The sequence below is a fragment of the Corvus kubaryi genome, unplaced genomic scaffold (genome assembly GCF_017639235.1).
Source record: "Corvus kubaryi isolate FWS band 111438036 unplaced genomic scaffold, C.kubaryi_AGA036_p1.0 68, whole genome shotgun sequence".
NCBI classification, from domain to species: Eukaryota; Metazoa; Chordata; class Aves; order Passeriformes; family Corvidae; genus Corvus; species Corvus kubaryi.
Window position 1 is genome coordinate 16,690,919 of NW_024582056.1, and position 25,389 is coordinate 16,716,307.

The window sequence follows — 25,389 nt, forward strand, 5'->3', positions numbered from 1 at the left end:
AAAGTTACAGTATAAAAATAAGCATATTTTTACCCTTATTCATTCTAGACCACTGTTGCTCTTTAGTTTATTATAACTGGCAAATGATATAAAGTGAGAGAAAATGGAACCAAGGATGAGTCAAAAAACAAAGAAACCCCTGATATTTGAATATCAGAATATTGTATTTTAGAGTTCTATATCTAACGTGAAAGGCTTCAAAGACAGGAATATGATGGACCATTCATTTATAAGGCCATATTCAACAAAAAGAGTACATTTATCTTTTAATTTCTAGTAAAAGAAGAATTCAATTGCCAAGTACCCATGTTGACATACCAAAACACTAGCTCTACAAACTTTCAATACAATAAGAGCTTATAAGTGTTTGAAATACAAGTCTTGAGATCATATGTATTTTCATATATATTTACAGAGTATAGGATCTTTCTGTGCCTTATTGAAGCCTAAACAAGCTATATATTCTTCATACTTTTTTCAAAAGTAATTTGTTCAGATATCCTTCAAGGTGGAGATGACATACTGCTCTTCAATTCTACAAACTTTGCTTGTAAATAATATTAAAAAAAATTGCATACAAAGTAACAGCACCAGAACCTATTTCTGCACATGGGCGTTTCAAGTAACTTCAGATGTAAGAAGGGAAATGTATGAATGGCTCATAGCTAACCATGATGAGAAACCAGTCATAGATCATATGAACAAACTGATCCAAAGGAATGCCTCCGAAAGCTAGTCTTTGAAAACTGGTTTAAACTTTCTATAGACCTGAGAAGTGCACTAGAAAAGAATCAAGCAGATTCATATTGAATTTGTAACATTTTTGCAAGTTTAATATTTTAGGTCACACGAATAAAGCACAAAAGTGAATTGAGTTGCCTGTTTTAAAAAAAAAAATTATAACTACATATGAAGATCAGGTTCCCACGGGAACAGAAAATAACCAAACAACAGGACAAGTCTAGTACATAAATTGTAAAAAACTTCAGGTATAAAACTGTAGTCCAGAATTAAAACACAGTTAGGATCACATGCCTGGCCTCCAAATCAGGACACCAATAATGACTCACATGCTTGAGATGAGGGTGAAATGTAGTATTAAAGGCTAATGATTATCTTCATATGAGCCCTGAGGTACAAAAAGAAAATATCTTAATTTATACAGTTTAATCAGATTAGAAATTTTAAGTGATTGCTTTTTGGCACAAAAAGAGAACGGAAGAAAGGTGAACTTCCTTACATAAACTGTTTCTCAACAGTAACTACGAAGTATTCAAGTATTAAAATGTCTCTGGAATCAGAAAACAAGTTGCTACAGCAGAATTCAGTTTCAAAGAACCAACATAGAAACGTAAACACTTGTTAAAGATAGACTAAAAAGGTCCATTGGAATGAGCAAAAAGACACCATGTTGAAAAAGGTTTTCAGAGAGAAATTCCTAAAAGGACCAAAACCCTCAGAAGTGAATGTTGAGAGAAGGAAAGGTGTTTCAACAAGTGGAACCTGTATCCAAATAAGGATGAGAACACAAACACTAACCCACTCAGCCACTAAGTAATTGTGATGTCCCTACTGGACAAGTAGAACTAGCTATCATGTGAGTTAAAAGTAACTTGTTTTGTAAAAGGAAATAATGCTTCACACTCAAGAGCCCTTACAAAATGTTCAGCCTAGGCATGACTGTAAATAGCTGCTTATGACCACTTACAACAGCTAGCCATTTTGTGGTAAGACAGAATGAGAAATTAGGCATTAATAAAAACAAAGGAACATTTGTAGGGAAAAAAAAAGAAAACTATGCACACACAATGGTAGTCTCCTAGTTATTTACGACTCCAGAATGAAAAATGAGCCAATCATTGTAATGCCTTTTATTAAAAGACTAAAAAATAAAAATCAGCAGCTCAAAACCCAGACACAGTTAAACAACAACACAAAAGAATAGTCTCAAGGAAAAGGAAAAAGCAGATTAGAAACTATAAATTATACTGAGTTGCTGCTTCTGCATTTCAAATACAACGTGTACTTCAGAAACCATACAGACACAATCAAAAAAAGTATTGAGAAAAGCAAAGTGTAATCTAAAGTACAAAGAGTATTCATTTTGAGAAAGTATTGGGATAAAAGACTTAAATGAATAGTTACCAGTACTCCCAAAACATTGTGAGATTTTGCCAAACTAATACATCAGGTCCTCTGCCATATATGTTGTCTCTCAGCATTCACCACTACTCACTTGAGAATCACAAAATCATTTAGGTTGGACAAGACCTCTAAGATCCTAGAGTCCATCCCTTAACCCAGCACTGCTAAGACCACCACTAAAACATGTCCCTCAGTGCCACATCTACACATTTTTTAAATACCTCCTGGGATGATGATTCCACGACTTCCCTGAACAGCCTCTTCCAAAGCCTGACAACCCTTTTGGTGAAGAAATTTTTCCTAATACAGAGCCTAAACCTTCTGTAGCGCAACTTATGGCTGTTACCATGAGTATAATAGTGTGTTACATGGACCTTGACCTTGGGAAACTCTTTTTTCCCCCTTTTTTGTTATGTTACACAAAAATACTTAATAGGCTCATCCAACTTAAAAATACAGAAGAATAGTATCAAGTCTATGAGGCACTGCAGAAAGTCAGCTCCTTCAGCTACAGCACTGGCCAATATCCCAATCTGGGGTTCTCCACTCTGGAGATTGTACCTTGTTTTGAAGTGTTACAGTTCAAAAAACTATTTGTGGCTTAATGGAAGACCATCACATAAACAATACTAGAAGCAATGATCTCCTGAAGTGGCCTCTGTATTGCCTAACACAACTGTAAAATATAATTAAGGAAAACCAGCCCAAAAGAGCTGGAAAGTTTCTGTATATAAACAATCAGAACACTCTTCGAAGATCTGCTGTACAGAGATGCTAGCAAGCTCAGGAGCAGCAATCTAGAATTCAGCGAACCATATGGAAGGGAAATGGGAATGTATTTCAATTAATCTCTCCAAGCTGATTCTTGTGTTGTGAGTTTCATGACCATCACACATATAACACTGGCACTGCTGATGACAAGTGCCGTAAGATAGGATAAAAGGTACCTGTGACTGAACAGCACACATGCAGGCTTCAGAAGAACAGATGTGACATGCACACAGTCCTCAGACTACCCAACACATCTAGTAAGTAATTTCAAATACTGGAAATTCAGCTCAAAGTTCTCTCTATTAATCCAGTCTGATTTTGATTCGAAGGCACAAGGGTTAAAGATGCCCTGGAAAGAGGCAGAAACCTGGCTGATCTGTAAGGAAATCTCTCAGCTTACATGTGATGTCCTTCTGAACACTATTTCACTTCAAGGAAGCGTGGGTGGGGAGCACACACAGAGAAAAATCCCCAAATGCTAAACATGAAAAGAGAGACGTCTCCATAAAGTAGGAAGTCTGAGGTTTCAACTTAATTTCTAATAAACTGAGGCAAAATTAAGGCAAGTTAGAAGAAAGAATCAGGCCTCACTAAGGAGCTGTTGTTGCTATTTCTCTGAGTCTTACAGCCCTCTGGGATATCAGTCTTATGGCATTCCCGAAATTCTAACTCTCTTATTCCCAGTTCCTGAGAGACTTTCACACTAAGCTCAGCTTTCCTTGACTCCTCATCCTCACTAGCCTTCCTTCCCTTAGAGGAGGTTAAAGTCCATTTGAATCGCTAGCAACCAGTCAATCCCTTTCTGAACAAACTCCCAAAGACAGACAGCAGTGTGCTATAGATAATTCCTGGTTCTCAAAGCAGCGCCAAGAGGAGCAATAGCACCGGAAACAAGAGCAACTGATGCTCAGGAAAAAAAACAAGCTTAGAAGCATTCATAACATCTTTGTTGGCTTTATTGCTGGGCTTCAGATTCAAGGCGCAAGTCAGCAATGGATTTATTAACATAAGAGCATATTCTCAAGAAACCCATGGGACTTCTCACATACCAGCAGCTGGGCATTTAAACAATGGCCTGGAAATGGCAATTTGCCACCTGAAGTGATAGAAAACAAGTGGTGCTAAATCAGCTTTGTGACATTTGAAATAAAAAAAAGGAATAGATGTACTGTATAGGTTTCCTTATTTGGTTTTATAGATGGTACAACATTCCCATTTTACACTAGTAAAAACACAGGATTTATCATTAAGATTTTTTGATGAGTGTATCCCTCCAACTTCACAATGATGAAATTATTTGAAATGCACCTTAAGAAGTTGTTCTTAAAAAAAAGATTTCAAAATCCACTGATCATTTTGTCACAAAGCACATTCCTGATAATACACCAACAACTTATTCTTGTAGTGTCTGAACTATGTCCGTAATCAGGTTCAGTCACATGTTATTTAGACACAGTATTCACACCCACTTGCATTCCCCTGTAACTTAGCACCAGCAGGCAACGCAGGGTGTGCTGCAGCAGGGCAGAGGGACGTGTCAGAGCTTTATTTCAGAACCACAGTGCTGAACCCAAATGCCTGCACAAAGGGCACTACAGAGAAGCAGCATTCCAGCAACACAGTAGATACCACCAAAAACTGTCCCCTTGCAAAACTCATACAAAGCCTCTGAAGGCCAGCCATACAACCAGCACACGGAAAAACTGTAGTTTATAAGCAAGAGCAGAAATATCAAACACCAGACTTCATACACTGTGAAAGAGATCTGCTTCAGCCCTCCCATCAGCAACAACTGCTACACCTTTTAAATAAACAACACACAATGTTGTCAGACAACAAGGATTTCCCCTTCTGCATACAAGGAAAGCTACAGAAGGAGAGAGCAGCCTGAAAGTTGCCAAGAAGTGGCAGTAAACAGCTCAGGTAGAACTGATTCATGGCTACCTCAGGCAATGGATTTCTCATAAGCAGCTACCTCATACCCAAGAACTTCAGCTCTCCTTACTAAGTATGATTAGAAATTAAAACACTAATAGAAAACTACTTAAAACAATTTCAGTTGACAGGAATCACAGCAAACATGACTGAGTAAGGAGACCGAAACCCTCAGATTTCAAAAATGTCTTTCCTATGCCATCATCACCAGAAGCAAACAAAAAAAGAAAGAAAACCTTGAGGGAATATGTCTTCCTATTAAATATTTCATTCTTTACCAATGAAGAGAATAAATATCAGTATCATACAAATAGCAACAGAAAGGACATCAGATAGAAAAAAAAAGGTTACTTTTGGGTTTGCGGTTTTTTGTGTTTTGGCTTTTTTTTAATTAAAAAGGAAAAGAAACCAAAAAATAACCCCACCATCTGGTAAAAGCAGCACTATCAGGAGTGAGAAAAAACAGGCAAATAGCTCAATGGAAAATCCAGAATCCACCATGAAAGATTAAAACACACTAGCACCCTTTGACAATCTTCACTGTCCTATCATTTTCCTTTAATGCAGATAACTGCATTAGTAGGTATCCTATCCTAAAAACACTAAAAAGGGAACAGTCACAAAACTGAAAGAGAAACAGGAACTACTTGGGGATTTGGAGTACAGTAGATATGGCATTATTAATTTCACTTTGTAATAAAACCTTTGCATTCTTCATTTTTGAGCTTTAGCACAATTGAATCACCAATAGTTCATTTAACAATCCTAATGGTGCAGAGTGTTTCAGCCTTCAAGTGCCCTTACTGGGCCTCAGGAACACCAGAGCAGGATGAACTTCATTTGGCTACAAAATTGGAACTGCCACCTACTATGGAAAATTTTTCTGGTTTCAACTGTTCTTACTGAAGCTTGAATCTGATTACGGTTTCATTTTATAAAAGGGTGCAACTTATGACATGTTTAAACATAAAAGCAAATGTTTCAGAGATTCTTATGGCTTTGAGAGATACTAAGAGTTTATCACATTCTTCTTTGAAAACCACACTGTAATTACTTTAGCTTGGTCTTTATTTCAAACAAAAATTACCTCAATTGTTTCTGTGGGCCTTGTTAGCCTTTCCATAAAAGAAATGAGATTCAGCCAAATAATTACACAACTATTCTTGCATACTTTCCCCTGACTATTTTAACAAATATGCAAACTCCAATAAACCCTCAACCTGATTTTTTTTTCTTTATTTGTTTAATGAGAAAGGTCTTCCTCCAGCTGTTTTTCACTATCTGTTGAGGATGCTTGTGAGACATTGGATCAGACTCCAATTTGGTTTTCCTACAGACGATGTTTTTCTAGTATCATCATTTGAATTTTTTTGCCAGTTGAAGGCAGATGAGAAGGATGTAAGTTCTTATATGTAAACTCACCTTGAATGTATTGCAAAGGGCCAGTTTTACACAACTAACAAACCAAATTCCATGAAACAAACATTATGTAAGAGCACTGTAGCTTCTTAATCATGAGTTTACCTTCCTCTTAACTGTTCTCTAGACGACCACTTATTCCCTTGGAATGCTTTCCCGTAGCTATTGTAACACACAGTAAGTTTCACTGTTTCCACTGACAATGCAAACCTGACTTTTTGTCAGCAGTAGAGGCACACATAAATAACAGCATTACTCTTGTATCAACTTTTTTTCTTTGACAGGCCTAAAAAGTATGTTTTTTCTATGCAGACTGTCTCTGGAGGCTGCTTTAATAACCTGCACCTGCATATTGAATACTCTGCACAAACAGATAAGGAAAGAAAACTCTCCTGACTTTTCACTGGTGAACAGCCAAGAAGGTAGTTGGTCAAATAAATTTATTAACAAAATAATGATTGGTTATTACTTACATTGTACTGCATATGATGCCAGGACAACAGCAGAACTAATGGGGCATGACAACCTGGAAAGGTGAGGAAATAATTTTATTTAGACATAGGCTGTACATACATCTTATTAAAAATGTCTCACAAATAGTTCAGTATGAGAAGACTAATTTAGCTTCAAAGAGTATCTGATGTTTTCTAAGTTTGATTGTTACAGCACAGTACAACTGGATATTAAACAGTTCCTTAAGTGAATGGTAGTAACTAATCAGAAAAGAACATGCTAAAATTCTTGCTGGATGCTTATTTGGGAAAGAAAAAAGAGAAGAGATTTTTATGGAGCTCTGGACATTACTTTAATAACTGCATTCTGGTATATTTAAAACCAGACACAAACTCTAAAATTAGACAAATGCCAAGCACAAAGACAGCTCTGATCTTATGACCAAAACTGACTAAAAAAGAAAAAAGCCAACACCTATAGGCAATTGACACCTGACATCAAGTACGTGGACCACGTTTTCCTTTTTATTTTTTTTTTAATGCACAAACACACAGAAATTGCAGCCAAAGAAATCACTGGGTATATGCCTACCATATAGGTTATAAAACCCTGAAATCATGAGAAATGATAGCGTGAACTGCCCTTTGATACTCCCTCCTGATTACTGCACTAGGCAGCGGGTCCCCAGGTTTGGAATTCCATGCCAGGCACACCAAGCCTTGCATAAATATCTCTGTGGCTGATATTGTGCCTGTTGACATACAGCATCTTCTACAGCTCATTCACAGCAGACTTCTAAACTGTTCTTAATAAGTGAGCCATGTGAAAATTTGTAACATTTCCTAGAGATGTGATTTTCCTTTAAAGCAATGTTTCACAAGGCATATTTTTGGGAAAATTGGGATAATCAGTTGGGATAATTTTACAGCAACAATATCCTCAGGTAAAAGGCTTTTTAATTTTATTTTAGCAATAATTATAGAGAAATTGAAGATTCTTCTTATTACCTTCCTTCTGCAATATCAGTCTTCAACTGCAGAAAGAATAAATGCCTAGAAAAGATTTTTTTGGAAAAGAAACAAATGTGCATTTATTTTTAAATGGTATGATTCAAATAGCTACATATATTAGTTTTATATCATTAGATTTCCCAGCAAACGATACAAACAGATGAACAAATATTAGTGGCATTTACAAATATGCAACCATACACCCACTCACTCTCACAACATTTTTAAGGATCTTTGGCAGTCTCTACTGCAAATCCAGGGCCACAGTATTAATGTCACAACACTACAAAAACCAAACCACTACTAAACTGGGCTCTTTTTCTCCCTGGAATAGTCATTTTGAATGCAACTTTAAAAAAAATTTTAAAAAAAAGGCAAAGCACCCCAAATCTCAATCAAGGTTGACTGTGACAGTCTATCTTGGAGCTACTCAATGGAGGATGAGACATTTCTCTAGCAGTACATGCTGACAAAAAGTTCTTAATTCTCCAAGAGCAGTGCAGTCTTCCTCTGATTAGTGTGTTTGACTATGTTAGTTTATAGTGATACTGAAGAGTGGGTAGGTGAAGAACCTTAAAGACAAGATCTTAGAAGAATTTCAATTTTAAACTGCAGAACAGCTTAAAACTGCATGATTAACAAATACCAAAAGAGGTCAAAAGCTAAATTTTCTTCAAGAATTATAATTTCACATGTTGTACTATTTATATTCCCAAGTCACTGAAACTAATAAGCAATGAAAGTGCTACAGAAATGCCAGATTAATGGCCAGATTAATGTGTGCCTTCAAATTCTAAACACCAAATAACAGGCACTGAACAAAACAAGTATTCAATTAAAATCTTGTGATAAATTGATTGAAAATTGCTTATGATTCACATATCGCACCACCCCAAAAACTCGGAGATGGGTTAAAAAAGAAAACTTTAGAGGTCTACTGTAAACTGAAGCATTATATATCTTTGCATGTTACAAGTAATGGGCAAACTAGAAAACAAGAATTGTTATCTGTTCTTGCCCAAAAAAAAAAACCCACCCTCCCACACCCTCAGCATTAAATCTACTACACATGTCCAAAACTGACTCAGTGTTGATACAAAACTTCTAAGATAGATAGACCTAGGGCACGCAGACTCAAAAAAAATTAAAAATTCAAGATGCAAATAAACACACTTTTAAAACCTATATCTTTGTTTTAACTTATACTCCAGCTGTATCTCGGAGTTGTAGGCTGTGTATGCCAGAAACTACTCATCATGAGTATAACATCAAGCTCTCCAATCCAAATGCATTCAATACCAAGAGTCATACAAAGTTATCTATGTAATAAAGCATAGTTTGCCAAGAAGGAAAGAAGGGATTTACACATTCCTATTTCATGGAAGCAAAAATCAAACAGAAATTACCTGGTTTGTTCTTGCTGAAGTGTGTTAGGATCAGGTATAAAAAACCTTACGCGAAAATGAAGGGTGCAGGGAAAACTTCCTGCAATATTTTAGAAGAGCAAATAAATTTTTAGTTTAAAACTGAAGGAGCCTAATCTTTTCATTTCTATATTTACAGAAAAATTATATGAACAACCACGTAATATCTCAAGTATTTTTTTCAAGAAACTAAAAGAAACTATGAGAAGTCTCTCCTGATGCCCCAACACCAGCTTTAAGAAAATGCTCTCACATGTTGTAGTGCTTTCATTTAAAGTACTTTGCATATGATACTTTGCATAAAAGGCATTATTGAGCTACCTTTGCCTCCTAAGAATTAGAAGAGAGAAAAGCACTAAATATACTTGAGGCGTCTCCGTGGGATAGTGCTCAGTTGTATCTTACATATAAATACATGAAATTACAGAAGTTCATCATGCTAATTTTGTGTAGGAATTGACATAAAAATGTATGATCTGTAGCACAAGGTAGAAATGTGAGTGCTGAAAAACACAGCTCAAGTGTCACAGCACAAACTGGGACAGTGTCACTCAGTCCTCCTAAGCTGCTCTCTGGCCAGGCTTACGCTGGCTGGCCTGTCCTTCTTGGTTAGCATTCTGTGTTACCCAAAGTCGTATAAAACAAGACATATTAGAACAACAAATACACTTAGAAGAGTGTGGTGTTGTTTTTTTGGTTTCTTTTAATAAAAATGCATAAATTTGTTTTTTCTCACCTATGCGAGACAAGAAATTGCCAGAACCTATACATGAACCTGCCGGTGCTTCCGTCATTTAAAACCCCCTCTTCCTTTGCTTCCCTCAGGAGGACTTCACTGGCACCACAATATGACTACTGCTTTCACGGCCACCTAAGCACGTCTAACACTGTTCAGAAACCAGGTTTAGCTGCTATTATAGCATCAAAGTTAATGATCTACCAGGTCTTATTTCCACTCAGGTAGGAGTAAGGAGAAGTAGAAGGATCTGCTGAAAAGACTGGCAGACACAAGACTTACTCTTGAAGAAAATCTACCGTCTGGACAACATGCATTTGTTTTAGTCATAAGAACACAGAAAACCAGAACTACAAAGTTACAATCAAGATAGTAAAATCAAGTCTTACCTTTTAACTGTTTTCTGATAGGTTTGCTTGGTTCAAGCCACCGCTGTGAAATGAAAAACTATTAGATGGATTAAAAATATTTACAGAAAAATAGTGGTTTTTTAAGTGCATCTGTGTGCATGAATATGTGTGTACACATACATGTGTATATATTTATACACACATATACATGCACACATTTAATATTTACTATACTTACAGGTGAATCTACTGAAGTTTCATTTTGCTGTAAACCAAAATATTCCTTCTCCGTCACACCCAACTGGTTATAGGTCATATCCAACAAAATCTGTCCAGTGTCTTGTTTCTGAAAACAAGAAAAGTTTAGAAGTGAAACTCTGCAACACTTATACATTTTAAGATACAATTAATTGAAATAAATGGTTTTGGTTTTTTTCCTAATGTAACTCATGAATAAAAATAGCTGCTAATTCATCAGTCCAAAGCTTTTCAGCAATAAGGACTTTATTCTGATAAAGGTTTGGGTTTCTTTCCAAAATACATTAGGCATATGAAATTTCCTAATATGAACAGACATGTATTCCAGCCCTTGATGTGAGTGCAGAAAATTAATTATAAGCAGACCACCTCTCCCTTCCCCACAGTGGGAGCACTGCCCTTCTCCAGAGTGGCAGTGTGCAGGCACAGCTTGCAGACACGTGGGGCTGCTCTGGCTCCTGCTGTGACCACCAAAGCAGCATGCTGTGCTTCCACATCAGCTGATAAAAAGCAAAGTGAGTATACACTAGGATGGGAAAAAAAAGGAGGAGGAAGCTGTGATCCAGCCATAAAATCCCATACTTCAGCCTGCACTCTCACTTGCCCCTCAGTGTCCACAAGCTCAGCTGCCATTCAGCCACCCCATTTTCTGCCTAGATGTCCCTCATGACAGGAATCACAGAAGAACTGGGGCAAAACAGTATCAAACAGGCAGCAGAGATCAGAAGTGCAAGGCTGGTATAATTTCCCCCAAATCAAACAAGAATATCCTTGCCATGGCACTGTGGAGAACAGATTAACCAACTTCTGCCAAGGAACACCTTGAACCAATTCTATTAAAAAAAACACCAAACACTAAATAAAATACAAAACCCCCTCAACAAGACTGCAATCCTAAAAATGCTAATAGGTAATAGATAGCTCACTGTATTTGGTTTGTGTGGCTAGATTTTGGTAGCGGGGAGGCAACAGAGCAGAGATTCCCCTGCAGCCCATGGTGCAGACCGTGGTGAAGCAGCTGTGCCTCTGCAGGCCATGGAGTCCCACAAGAGAGCCAGAGATCCACCTGCAGCCTGTGGAGGATCCCACACCAGAGCAGGTGGACACTTGAAAGGAGGCTGTGAACCCATGGGAAGCCAGCAGTGGAACAGGCTCCTGGCAGGGACCTGAAGACCCATGAAGAAAGGAACTCACACTGGAGCAGGTTTGCTGGTAGAACCTGTGACCCAGAAGGACTCCACCTTATGGAAGAGTGATCCATATTGCAGCAATTTGTGAAGAACTATGGCCTGTGGGAAGCCCGTTGGAGAAGTTTGTGGAGAACTGTCTCCTGTGGGAGGGACCCCACACTGCAGCAGGGGAAGGACTCCTCTCCCTGAGCACTGGGAGAAACAACCTGTGGCAAACTGCCCCAAACCCCCATTCCCTGTCTCCCTGTGCCACTGCAGGAGAGGACGTAGAGCCTGAGAAGGAGGGATGAGTGGCAGGAAGGTGCTTTTAAGATTTATTTTACTTCTCACGCTCCGATTTTCTTTGTAATAAATTCAGTGATTATCTCCAAGTTCAGTCTGTTTTGCCTGTGACAGTATTTGGTGAGTGCGAAGCTGTATTGCATCTTAGCTCTAGATTTTTATATACAGAATTGTTGGACAAAGCAAAAAACGGGCCAGTTTGCTTTTTTCTATTGAAAAAAAAGAAAATCAAAGAAAACGAAGTTTTCCAAATTTCTCTTTCCAAATTCCAAAGTTTAAGATTTTTCCAAATGTTTCTCTTAAAAGCAGAAATACTCTGCACACATAACCCCCAACCCCCTCAAAAAAACCAAAGCTAAACAAACAAAATCTCAGAGGAAAATTATTGAACTCCAAAAAGCACTTCATTCTTGAACAAAAATTCAGCTCTGGTTTTATTAAGTTCTGATTTCTTAAACAAATTTCTTTATTTTTTAAAATAATCACTTGAAACAAAGGACTTAATGTACAAGCACGATATTGACAACATTTCTGTGGCTGGCCCCAGTCTTGCTCAGTAAGTGTGTTCACTTACAAGCCAATTCAATTCTTTCCTTAAACCTTTTTTATAATACGACAGTCCAGTAAGTCCTGTTCAGAAGAAAGACTTTTATTATTTTTAATAGGGTACAACACTGTTGTGATTGAGTGCTTTAAACAGCAACATATTCCACAGTCTTCCCTTATCTCATAGGAGCATTCTTCCTATTTAAAAAGATGGGAAAAGAAAAACAAAACCTCAAGCAACAGACACCCACTTGGCCCATCTTATTTTGGAGGATGGAATTATTATTTTAGTTTTATTTTGGAGGATGGAATTATTATTATCCAACACTTTCTACTGCTAGAGCAGAACTCCCAGCAGCTCATTTGTGACTTGAATGCGCAATGTTCACTGAGCAGTGTTACTGTATCAGGCTGTTGGCCTCTTGTGAAAAGCTGCTCCTATTTTTTCTGGAGTAAAGTCACATGTGGAGAAAACAATGTAACAACACCCAACTGTTGAGAGTACCTTTTCTCCTCCAGCAGTCCCCCGCCTTATTTAACTTTCAGAGCAAACAGTTGAGGTCTCACAATAAACGTGAGTCCACACAGGCCTGTAAAGGCTGTGTGGTCACAATGAGCAGCAACATTGTCCCCTCCTTCTCTACCCCAGCTGGACATTCCCACTCCCCACCTTTCGAACAGGCTACCATTCCCTGGCATGGTCAAACCACAGCACTGATCAAATCCCACTTTTTTCTGAAATAGCATAGGCCTAAAATCCAGCTTAGAAACTGAACTGTCAGTGATAGGTAAGGACCACGCAACCATGCATTCCTTGTCACACAAAGCCATGGCACCATGTATCTGTAAGGCAGCTCTGTCCAGCACCATAAGTGACATTGCCTCCACCATGCAGTCTGAGATTTGTCCATCAGAAATTATCCATATGTGTACACAAGAGGGCCCTATGGAAACAGCAGATGCCACTCTCTGAAATAATGGGCATTTCCTGACACCAGCAAGTTCATCCTTAGCACTGACCATATTTATTTCCTCAGGGTTAGGTTTTTATAAGCAGAATGTTAAAACACTTTCAAGAGTCATCAGGACACCTGCACAATTCAGAAGGCTAATTGCACACCTATGGTGCACACTTTTGACAGCACCTAAATGAGCTCCTAAAGTTATATTGTGACCAAAAGCAGTAATTACAGGGAATGGGACAGATACTTTGATGAAAGGAGTTCCGGTATCTCAGGTTTCATTACAAATAGGGCCGGACAAGACCACAGAGGGTGGATTCTTCTGCTAATTTTTGGTTTGAATTTCAACGCTTCTTCACAACAGCATTATCTCCCAATTCCTTTCTCAGCTTCCATGCTTCCAATCTTTCATCCCAGTCCAGATGCCTTCACCTTGCCTCTCCCCACCCCCTCACAATTGCATTCCTCCCTCTCCCCCAGCATATACGAATTGCTAAGCCTTCTCACTGCTTCCCTGTAAGGACAAGCAAGCTCCCTGCTACGACATTCTTGCTCAGCAGTCACAGTTCTCTCTTTGCAATGTTCCCATGGGTCTCCCAACCCTAAACCCAGCTGTTCAGCCAGCACTAGTCTTATCCATCTACACATCTATTTACTTCTCTTCTGCCTCTCAACATTTCCTAGAAAAAAATAATTTCCAGCACTACTTTTAAGTGGTTCCAGTCCTTGCCCTCTGATACTAAAAGCAGTTTTTTTCCCAGTGCCTAGATCAAGCACCCACTCCAGAAATCTAAGTAAAAAATGTTATTTTAAATTATTCAAGTCTTCTTGTTAAAATTCCAAGTTATAAGGGGTTTTCTTGTTTTTCAAGGGAATGTTTATTTCCTTAACTTTGGCATTGTTTTAAGAAACACTTGAATTCTTTTTCAGTCTATATGCCTAAAAATGACCACACAGCTCACGCTGCACAATCTTCAATTTACTTTGTACATTAACAGTTTGGAGACCTAGGTGTAAAGTGAGGCAGACTAAGCATGTCACACCACTGCTTCTGAATTTTGACATCAATTCCAATACAATTCATAGCCACAGCATATTCAGATACTACAATGTGTCAGGTGCTTTACAACACATCCTATTTTCACTCCCCTGTGCCATAGGAGGAGGGCAAAACAACACAAACACTGCTCAGCTATACTGGACATTTGAATCAAGTTCTCCTTAACCCTATCAAACATTAGAGCAAGTAGTTAAGACATGCCTAATTAAGCTCTTGCTTTTCTACAATGAAATTTTAAAAATTATGGATATTCCTTACTAGTCTGCACTTCTATAATAACACAAACTCTTAAGATAGCCTTAAGAATTTCACAGGTTTTACTGAAAAGAAATATTTTCAAAAAGTTTGATTGTTTCCACCCTGAAAAGAACTTTCCATTTATTTCACCTTCATGACATCTACCAATCCTTATTCTGAACTGTTAAAAGCTTTGCATCAACCACCTCATAACCACACACTATTCACCTCCATTTAAATCTGTCTTCAAATCAATTACACCTTATGTTGGATAGGTCAAAAATTAATACTTAAAGCAGTCAAATAATTAACACCTATTACATTCTACCCATGCCACAACAAGTTCCCACAACATTTAGGGGATTTAAATTAGTCAAATTCAATTTCTAGTAAGTTAAACAATTGTGAAGAGAAAATAGCCCTTCATTATTTTTTAATCTCAAATACTGCCTAGAATCTGGGATAATCAAGACTCACTGCCCTAGGAACTGCATAAACTTAAGGTAAAATTGGTAGTTCCTTGGACTAAAGAGGTAAATATGCAAGTAAAGTTCTTCAGTTTGTTAACTTCTTCAAGGTAAGTGGTACAGAGTGACAATTTAAGAGGACAGTGCAATGTAAAGCATATTTCCCTGTCCTCTGCAGAAGCTTTGCCCCCTCTGTCTGGTGATGATAACCTCCCAGTTAAGCACCACCTAAGCTTTTGCAAATTCACTCTCACTTCAGACACAATACCAACTGCCCCTCATGTGCTGTTTGAGGACCTTTCCTAATTTAGCCTGTAACACTAATTTGCAACCAAACAGCTTGTGTCCTCTGGTCCTAAAAGATGCATGAGCTTGAACACAGTGCTACCACTTTCTTTTAATTTCTGCAGTAATTTTACACACAGCTAATTAGCTCTTCTGCTAACTCTGTCCTTTTCTCTTCTTGGAATTTATTTACCCACCTGATGCTCTTATTTGAGCTTGGAAGATTTTGTTCATCTAGAATAAACAGAACAGGCTCTTTCCTCTTTTCAGTCTTCTGCAGAGCATTCTAGTTGTACTTTCTATGCCTGCCTGACTGGAACTTTCCTCTTTTGTCTGCAAGTGGCCAGGATCCACATGTGACATTCCCTGGAGGGTTGCCTCAATGCCAAGACTAACATTGTTAATACTTCCTTGACACTGGCTGAAGATTCTTGCCTGGTGCATGAAAGCACTCACCTTTTTCAGAACAGTAACACACGAGCAGCTCAGTCTGCAAACTGTTGTTTGCAACTGAAAATTGAGCTTATAAAAACATTACCTCATCTCATAAAAGCTATTAGTTTACACTACTGATTTCCCTCACTGCAATTACTCCTTATTCAAGATAACCTGCTACCTCATATTCCTGTATCTTTTTATTGTTAATAAGGCCTCAAACCTGATATTTTTGATTTTTTGAAAAAGTTTCAAGAGCAATAGGTTAATGAAATCTGACAGACAAGAATTCTCTTTATGTCCTTGCACTATTTATTTTCACCAAGATCTACTGCCACCTCCTCAGCCAACTCCCTGTCCATCCCGTAACTCTTCTAGATTCCATACACTTTAGCACATATTTCCTGTATAAAGGTCATACAAAATATTTATCCAAGGACAGAGGTTTAACCCACTGCATTTCCTCTGCCTCACAAAATTATTTAAAACACACATGTATATAAGGTTAATCATTTCAGTTCTAACTTTGGAAAAATCACCCCTCTGTTAATTCTTTCCTTCAGCATTTATTATGAAGTCATGCCTCACAAAGGGCTAAGACTAACAAGTCTGCTGCAGGGCAGATCATTTTCTCAGTGTCCTCAAAGGCATCATCAAATTTCATACTGTCTTACTGCTTTCCAGTTGAGTATACTGACCCGTCTCAATACAAAACTAAATATTTGCTGCCAGCCTGAAACTTCATACGGCAGTTCTTTCAACATGCAGGGACACAGAGCAGCATTAAACTGTCTTGTACTATCAAACAGTACTGATTAGGAAAATCTGGTGACAGAGATGCAAAAATTCTGCGTATTGCATTTTTCTATGAGTGGCTTAAAATTATAAAACTCACACTCACAATCAAAAAGAACTTTTAAGACTTGTAACTCTGTGCGTTATTTTAAATATACTGGTAGTAATTGTAGGTGTTCATTTTAACAATCATATTCCTTCTCAAATACTGGAAGAAGAAACTTAACTGAGGTGGAAGGGAAGGAAAAAACATTCCTTACAATTTGAGCCTCAATTCATGCAACTTTTTGAATTATTACAGCCTCATCATCTTATTTCTAGAAGGAAACCCTATTACAAAAAGCCAACTAGCCTAAAAGCAAAAATCACAGGTAATAAGACAAAAACATTAACTTAGATAGACAATGCAATTCAGAAGTGATCTGACGCTGTCAGTTTTATCCCTTCTCCAAAGTCAGTTTACTGGAATGACATCCTTCCCAAGTGGTCATTCCTGGTAAATGGGTCAAAGTAGAGCAAACCCAGAAAATTCCTGCATGATTATATCAAAAGTTACAGAAAAATTTTCATTATTGCACTATGTAATATAATAATATAATAAATACCTATTAAACACACTCAAGCATGGTATGTGAACAAATTCTGTATACATCAGAATGACAGCAAACATTTTCCCCAGGTGAAAAGCGTTATAGCCCTAGAACAAGACAGAAGTGACATCAGAGACAGAGGTGAGTTAACCTTATCACAAAACTGAAACACCTGAAGTTTTACCGGGAGCTTCATGAAAGCCTGGATATAATTAAAGTCAGTGCAACATTCAGTACTAAATGCAGTCTAAATGTAGTTTTGAAAGAACATTTCCAATTCTCATCTTCCATGCACCTTCTATTCTTTGCCTGGATTTTGGACATGTTCCATCTAAGTACTGAAACACATAATGGTGGAACAAGAAAGGCCACTTCAGCCTTGCATAGTTAACATACATTTCTCTTTGGACTGTAAGCAATGTACTGGAATGTGTCTGTCTGTACTCCCATGTGAACTTTCTTGATAATGATGACCTAAAACCAGCACACATAAGTTATACTGATGAACTCTTTGTGATATCATGAATACAAAATTCAGGTTCACCAGAACTGTAGTACAAACACCTTTAAATAAAAACAATGAACAAAAAAGCCAATCACTTCATTACTCTGACAAAGCAACAAATCCAGGAGAAAAATGGCACTGCTCTCTTGCAATTAAGTCTTTATTTACAGCTGGTCAGGATACCAATATTCTTTGGGATAAGTGACTAATAAGAACAAATTTTCAAAACGGAAATTATGTAGCTATCTTCAGGTTTCTCAATAGATAAAAAGTTCCTCTGGTTATATCCATATGCAAAATCTACCTTCCTTCTTCCTTTTTCCATTTCTAGGATACTTGGGTTTTATTCACCCTGCTACAGACAGAACCACTGGGAAAACAAAGTACCATCTGAAGTAGCATTCATCAGAATGATAAAGAAGAAAGAAACAGATAAGTATAACTACAAAAGTGCCATGCATTTTGTTAACAAAATTTGATGAAAATCAGCTCTGTGGGTTCTACAAAGATCCTGTTTCTAGAGAATGAAAAGAAAGTTTTATCTCTATTCTTCCTGTTCTCTTAAAGATGCAGTATTTTGAGATACCATGAATGTTCTACCATCATTTTAAAGATGTCAGTACTAGTTCAAAATTCCAAAATATATGTTGTTTCCAGTGTTGTAAGTTTAGACTATTTAATCTATTATCTTTCTATTAAATTTAAATCCACCCCATATTCCATAGTCTTGAACACATTTGCATTGTCAACAAGATAAAAGAAATGACAACATAGGAATATCTATTTGTTTAAACTTATAGTAAATTTATCTTAAGTTTCTTCTCACCCACGATGTTTCTTTTCTTTAATGTTATTTTTCTACATAATCTCCTTATGGCTTTGAAAGAAAGAACTCCTTTTGCAGTAAGAATTCTGTGTTCAGAGAGCTGCTCCATGACAAAGCAATGCTCAGTTGTTTTCAGTCCATTGTCATTAGAATGAGAGAACTCTCCAATTCCACTTATGCTATTAAGTGCACAAAGGCCAAGCTGCAAGCATTCTGCTTTTCCACTTTTACTTTCCACTATTTGTCATTGAAAAACATAATCCTGTCAATGAACATAAAGCCTACTTATGCATATGTGAATATTAGCCTAATGTTAGCTCAAAGCAGAACATCTATCCAAAATTTGAGCCTTCACAGATCAGAACCAGGTACCATTAGATCACAAACAACCCTGAAAAATTTCCAACCTTAATTTTCCACTGATAATGCTGCAGAGAAATGTTCAAGAGAAAACACTACACTTTACGCTTAGAAGAGGTGATCTTGTTCAGTTCCCATTCTCCAAACTCCAACAGAGGAGAAAAATTCAACATATTTCAGCAATAACTGTAAAAGCTGAGAAAGTAAAAAAACTAGAAAACATATTTACAATATCCACAAGACATAGGAGGTCTTTTTATCCATGTATCTTGTAACTATGTCTAGTCACTTCATAAAGCACCTTCATTTTAACAATGTAGTACTACATCATTTAATACATTTCTGCTAATTTGTCTTCTGGATAATCATGCCCTGTGATATGCATATTTAATTTATTTAAAATATGGAATTGTCAATTAACCTGTCATCCAGAAATGAATTAAATGTGGAGAAAAACATCTTGATACCAGAAACAGTTTCTCTAAAGCAACACAGAAAGACTTCACCAGTGAGGAAAATTGTTCAGAGCAAAACTTACTGTCCTTCAGTACATGGCCAACTGATTCCCAGACTGATCAAGGACCCAAGTTATTCTTTGCTCAAAGACATGAAACTGAATTATGTTGGCAATTAAAATAAACACACACACACACAGAGTCAGGCAAAAACTTCACAAAGCTTAATTTTTCTGCTAATGTAAGCAGAACTTGGACACAAATTTTCTGCAGCTGGCTGCAAACCCTTTTGAAAAATGGTCCTTATGACACTACCAGAGTGTGGCAAAGCCTATTCTTAGGCTGATATCAAGGTTAAATAATCAGGAAAGGCCATCCTCACCGAAAAGTGCAACCTCCCTCATTACCAGTATGACAGCTCAGTACTCGAAGAACATAAATCTTCTGCGAAACCTCTTCCTTTTTGTAGTCCATAATACAGCGGGGTAGCCACACTCCCTGCTTGTTTTAACTAGAGCAATATTGAGTCCTACATCACTCCTATGCAGTTCAGCATCACAGCTGCAGTAAAGGAGGCCCTTAGAATTCCTGGATGAAGGAGGTAACCAGCAGCGATACCCTAGGGGTATGCTGAAGGTAGGGAGTGAAATCAGTTGGGTTCGGAATTTTAAAAAATCATACAATGGTTTAGGTTGGAAGAAACCTTAAAGATCATCCAGTTCCAACTTCCCTGCCACGGGCAGGGACACCTTACACGACCCCAGGTTGCGCAAAACCCCATCCAGCCTGTTCTTGAACACTTTCAAGGATGGGACATCCACAGATTCTCTGGGCAACCCATTCCAGTGCCTCACCACCCTCACAGCAAAGAATTTCTTCCTAATATCTAACCTAAATCTACCCTCTCTCAGTTGGAAGCTATTCCCCTCTTGCTCTATCACTACATGCCCTTGTACAAAGTCGCTCTACAGCTTTCTTTTAGGTACCAAAAGGCTGCTTTAAGGTCTACATAGTTCCTTCTCAATGGTACCCGTATTGCCCGCACTGCCTAAAGCAAATTTCACTTGTATAGTGCGGGACTTCAGGGCAAGAACTAAATGTAAAGCTGTGTAACCATCTGTTTACAAAGAACAAATATACTACTATGCATGGATTTAAAAACATTTTTAATTCCTCATTTTACACAGATCCTTGTGTGAGGCAGGGTGGTGTGTTGCAATTATGCCAGCTCACTGACAGACAAGGCAATTCCAAGGGCATGCTGGAGACAAAGAATGGAAATTGTATACTAACATGTTGCTCCTTCTCTTTCTGTCCTTCTACCCCACTCCCCAATATTACACGCATATATGAATACATAGCATGCAAAATACATACTAAGATGAGACTAATGCTGTATCTACTACAGTGAAAATAACCTTTCTATGCTATCAAATAATTTATATTTCAATTAATATCCAACAGACAAAGTTAAAAAACAAAATCAGTCTGCAAAGAGAACTGTAATAAGACTTGGGATAATACAACTTTCGGGTGCAGTTTTGAATGTCCTGTTGGAAAGCACCATGTACTCTAAGAAATGTAAACATATGTAAACATTTTGCTTCCTCAGCAAAATGCTTCTTCTCAAATAAGGTAAATTGGATAAAATAAGTATCATATAAAGAAATACACACAATTCTACTTAAATTTATCCACAGTTTTCTGCATGGTCAGATAATTCTATTGAAAGTTGATTGAGAAGTGAAGCCATTTCCTTTGTTTTCATTAAAAAATAAACTGATATTTTAATCAGTACCAAAGGTTATAAACCTTACAGAATAAAAACACAGAGTACAAACCTCCATTAATCCCTGTTCCCTGCCCACACCCATATAAACAGTCTCTATTGAAGTACAAAAGACTGAACAGAATAGTCCTACTGAGCCACAATGTCTTCACTGTTTATATCATCTTTGCATTTCAGAAAATATGTACTGACATCACTACAAGAATCTGTAAGGCCTCCTCCTTTCAGGAGGAGACCTTTTTACCAGTCCTTTGAAGGAGAAGCACACCCCAATTCGAGAGTTCCCTTTATATATAAGTTATTCATAGTTGATAATGATCACCAGATCTGTTTCTTCGTGGGTTTTATATCATATAGAAGACCTTTTTCCAGATACAATCTGCATGCCATGAGTTTATGACATTGAAGTTGGTTGGCTTGAAAATAAATTCAAATAGCACGTTATAAACTCACTTCATAATCAGTAATTCTGCAATTTGTTATGGCAAAGTTACATCTTCAACATCCTTTGGAAATACCAAACACCTCAGGGTGGCATATTTCATCTGCAGCTTTCAAACAAATTTCTACGTATTTAAAAAGAAAGTGGTTTTCTGAACTTACGTTGACTTTGAAGCTTTGTACTGAGCCATCCAAAAAGTGGACGTTACAGATTATTTCTGATCGGGTTTTCTCTTTTGGTAGCTCTGATGCTCGTATGTTATTTATCCTCCCACCTAAGGCTCGTAAACGGGAGTTCATAACTATTGCTGAATAACCTATAAAACAAAAATTATGTTTAATGACAGTTCTTATAATTATCTATCTTTGCTTTTCAGAGTAACCCACAACATCATGAAGACCCCAAGTTAACAAATGCTTCTTATGTAAAAGAATAAGTTGCAAAATTAGCTTGTTGTAAACCAGAACATAAATGCATACCTATAGAGGGGGCTCCCATGTTCTAAATGTGAACATTATCAAGAGAATCACAGGTAATCCTTGCAATGTATACCTTGGTTAGGCATGAGTCACTGCCTTAGTTTAAATCAGTAAAAAACCCAAACACCTACTATAAAGTAGGAAGGCAATGTCAAGACAGGTTTTTATAATCTGTAACTAGGAAACCCCTTACCCCCTTTTACATTTCCTACATATTTTTGCATTTACAATACAAGTTTCACTACAATAATTCTGTTTACTCTCAACTGACAGAACAGTCTCGAGTTAATGCAAATCAGGTTCTATCAAGTAACACATTGTTTCAGGAATATATACACAAACACCATATGTAAGGCAAGCAGAACCTTAAAACATGTCAATATTTTACAGTCTAGCATACATAAATTCATGAAGCCAGAAATTCATATCAAAGAAGAACATGCCGCAAGAAAAAAGTTATTTTGTTGTTTGGGCTTTTTTCTTTTTTAAAAAAAGTCTTCATGAAAACCAAAACTCTCAAAACCAGTGTTTACAAATTAAAACAAACAAAAGAACATCCCATCAAACAGAAAAAGCCATTCATTGAAATAAGAGGTGAATTCAATTCAGACAAGCCTGTAAACATTTCAAGTCTCTCTTCACTGGATCAGTTTACCAATTAACATCACAGCGTTTAAAGCCAGTTGGCAAGCGAAGCAGAGGATAGTTTTCCAGGTTAATTACCATAGCAATTACCAAACCATGCCTCACTTATAAGGGGACAGCTACAAAGGGACTTGCATAATATGAGTGTCACATAGACTGCTGGCCAAGCTGGATAGGGCCTATATGAGTACTAATTTGCCATCTCCCCTTTTTTGTGTATCTGCCTTAAAACACAGACTGGCTTTTCTTTTACTCAGCTACAGAAATTGAATTTAGAAAAAAAAAATCCCACTTAAAATACTGAAGCATTGCAGCTACCACACATCTCTTCAAAAGGGTAACATGAAAAGCATGAAGAGCCATGACATGTAAAATTATATAAAGTGGGGTTTTTGGGGTTGCAAAGGCAACAAACCAGCGCAGTGATCCATCTTCACTCATCTATGTGTAATCTACACTCAGAAGCAGCTAAAACAATTGCCTTCTCATAGACAGCTCAGAAGTCAGACACACATAAGCATTCAACACTTCCAACAATACTCTCATAGGTTTTTTTGTCCGCCAATTGATAGTTCACCATTGTATATTTTCTAAAATCAAAACTGTAAGCTGTCAAGACTCGTTTTTCAGCCAGCATGCATTTTTTTTCCTAGGAAAAGGTGTGGTTTGGAGGTTTTAGCTGTTTGTTTTCTCTGGCTCTTTTCTTTTGTTTTGTTTTTAAAGAAGGAGATAAAAAGGAAGATGTAATCTTTAGGAGAATTATGAACAATATTTCCTTATAAACCAGCAAACACTTATATTGCTTTGCAATTTTTCTTGATATACAGTTTGCAGTTAATCACAGTATGTTAATTTTTATTTTTTTTATATCCAGAAAATAGGCTAATTCAGGAATGGTTGCTGTTAAATAAAACATACAGTTATCCAATTATCAAGAGTATACAAAAAGGTGATGACAAACTAGGACTGTAGAGGAAGCCTTCAATCTCACATTCTCTAATTTTCTAGCAGCTAAGTTTTAAACTACTTATTCAGCACTGTGTTCACCTTTCAGCAAAAGGTCAAGTAACTACATGAAGTATACCACAAAGTCTTTTCTCCACTGTCCACCTCAGCTGGCAAAAAACCCCTTCTCACAGAAACAGCTCTCTACCCACTTGTCCACTGATGGGTAAGAGGAAGGTTATCCTTCACTGTGGGCCAGCCACCAGATGAGAATATTTTTGGCAGCCAGATTCAAGGCTTCATCAGCCTGGCCTTCAGGGCTCAGTCTGCATTGTGACGCCTAATGCCCCCAGCACACAGACTTCTCCACTCCTGGGGAAAAAAGGGTATTTGACCCTTTTGCTTATAATCCCCAACCTCTCTTACACTTCCACCATTCCCTTTCTCTGTGCCCTAATTATCTTCAAACTTTGTCAGGCTTCAGCAGAGAGCAACATTCACAGGAGTCTCCAGCACTCTGCTCCTGATCTACCCAGAGAAAGGAAGAAAATAGTGCACGGCCCCTGAAGCCTTAGTGCAAAACATGCTGCAAGTTAAGCTACACTTCAAGACCCTTCAGACATTTTGATGCCTAACCCTAGTCACTCTCCAGAAGAGCATTACTATTTTTTCAAGCAAATTATTTTTTACAATTTAGCTAGATCTTGCTACTCACTTCTTCAAACTTCAAATGCAGAAGCCAATACAATAGTATCAGTAACATTCATATATGTATACGTGCTTGCTATCCAGAAAAACAAGAAAAAATCACCAACCAAAAAAGAAAGCTCTTACAACTGCAAGAAAATAAACCTGAGTAAGCCAATTGATGATTTTTATTTAAGTGACTGTGCGTAGTCACACAAGAAATTACAGGTTCATTTCAAACCACGGTCTCTCTGTAGGAAGCCCAGCCTGTCTCCTGGACATCCTAAGCTATCCAAGAACTAACAGTAACACATACTTACATACTGCAGTTCATTAAAAAACAAGAGGTGCTTAGTTTGAAATTTATAGTCTTGTGCTCGATTTTCACACTTACATTTGGTTTAACACCTTCAGGTGATCTGCTGGATGCTGGGTTATATGCCCAATGCCCCAGGTGAAGCAGTAAGTTGGAAATTCATCATGAGAAATTCAAACCTGCTAGTGAGACCAATTTGCATTGGGTTCACAAATGAAAACCTGCAATTCCTTTCTTTTTACAGTTTTATGTAAAATCACAGCAGCAACACAGAGTTCATGGTTTGTGCTTACGGCGTGCAAAGAGCCCCAGCTGGGGCTGTCCTTGACAAAGCCAGTTGACCACAGGAACTGTGCCAAGACAGGGACAAATGGCTGAGTGTTTGGACACCACAGCCATCAGTCAACCGGAGCTCAAGGGGCCTAATCAAGCCTTAGGAAACTGTCACAAGCTGGAGCCCCCAGCAGAGAAAGCCACACCTTCTACTTCCCACCTCCATGGCCTTGAGCACCACTGTGCAGAAGTGAGCTCCTGAGGGAGCAGTGTTACAGGTGTCACACAGCAGGAACCTGCCCACACCACTTTTCATG

The 25,389-nt window shown here is 37.7% G+C and overlaps 1 protein-coding gene across 4 annotated transcripts in view; it reads right to left on the reverse strand.

The window, feature by feature from the left end:
- PTPN3 (protein tyrosine phosphatase non-receptor type 3) overlaps positions 1 to 25,389 on the reverse strand; it is a 164,300-nt gene that overhangs the window by 71,021 nt on the left and 67,890 nt on the right. For 2 of the 4 annotated variants that reach the window (XM_042048709.1, XM_042048711.1), the window contains exons 2-7: positions 21,889 to 22,043; positions 10,482 to 10,589; positions 10,283 to 10,340; positions 9,140 to 9,218; positions 7,731 to 7,775; positions 6,744 to 6,796 (exon numbers count right to left, since the gene is read on the reverse strand). In XM_042048709.1, the coding sequence (XP_041904643.1) occupies positions 6,744 to 6,796; positions 7,731 to 7,775; positions 9,140 to 9,218; positions 10,283 to 10,340; positions 10,482 to 10,589; positions 21,889 to 22,043 (498 nt within the window). Of the gene's footprint in view, positions 1 to 6,743; positions 6,797 to 7,730; positions 7,776 to 9,139; positions 9,219 to 10,282; positions 10,341 to 10,481; positions 10,590 to 21,888; positions 22,044 to 25,389 lie in introns of those variants that run through there. The other 2 variants (XM_042048710.1, XM_042048713.1) reach the window with 2 other exon arrangements.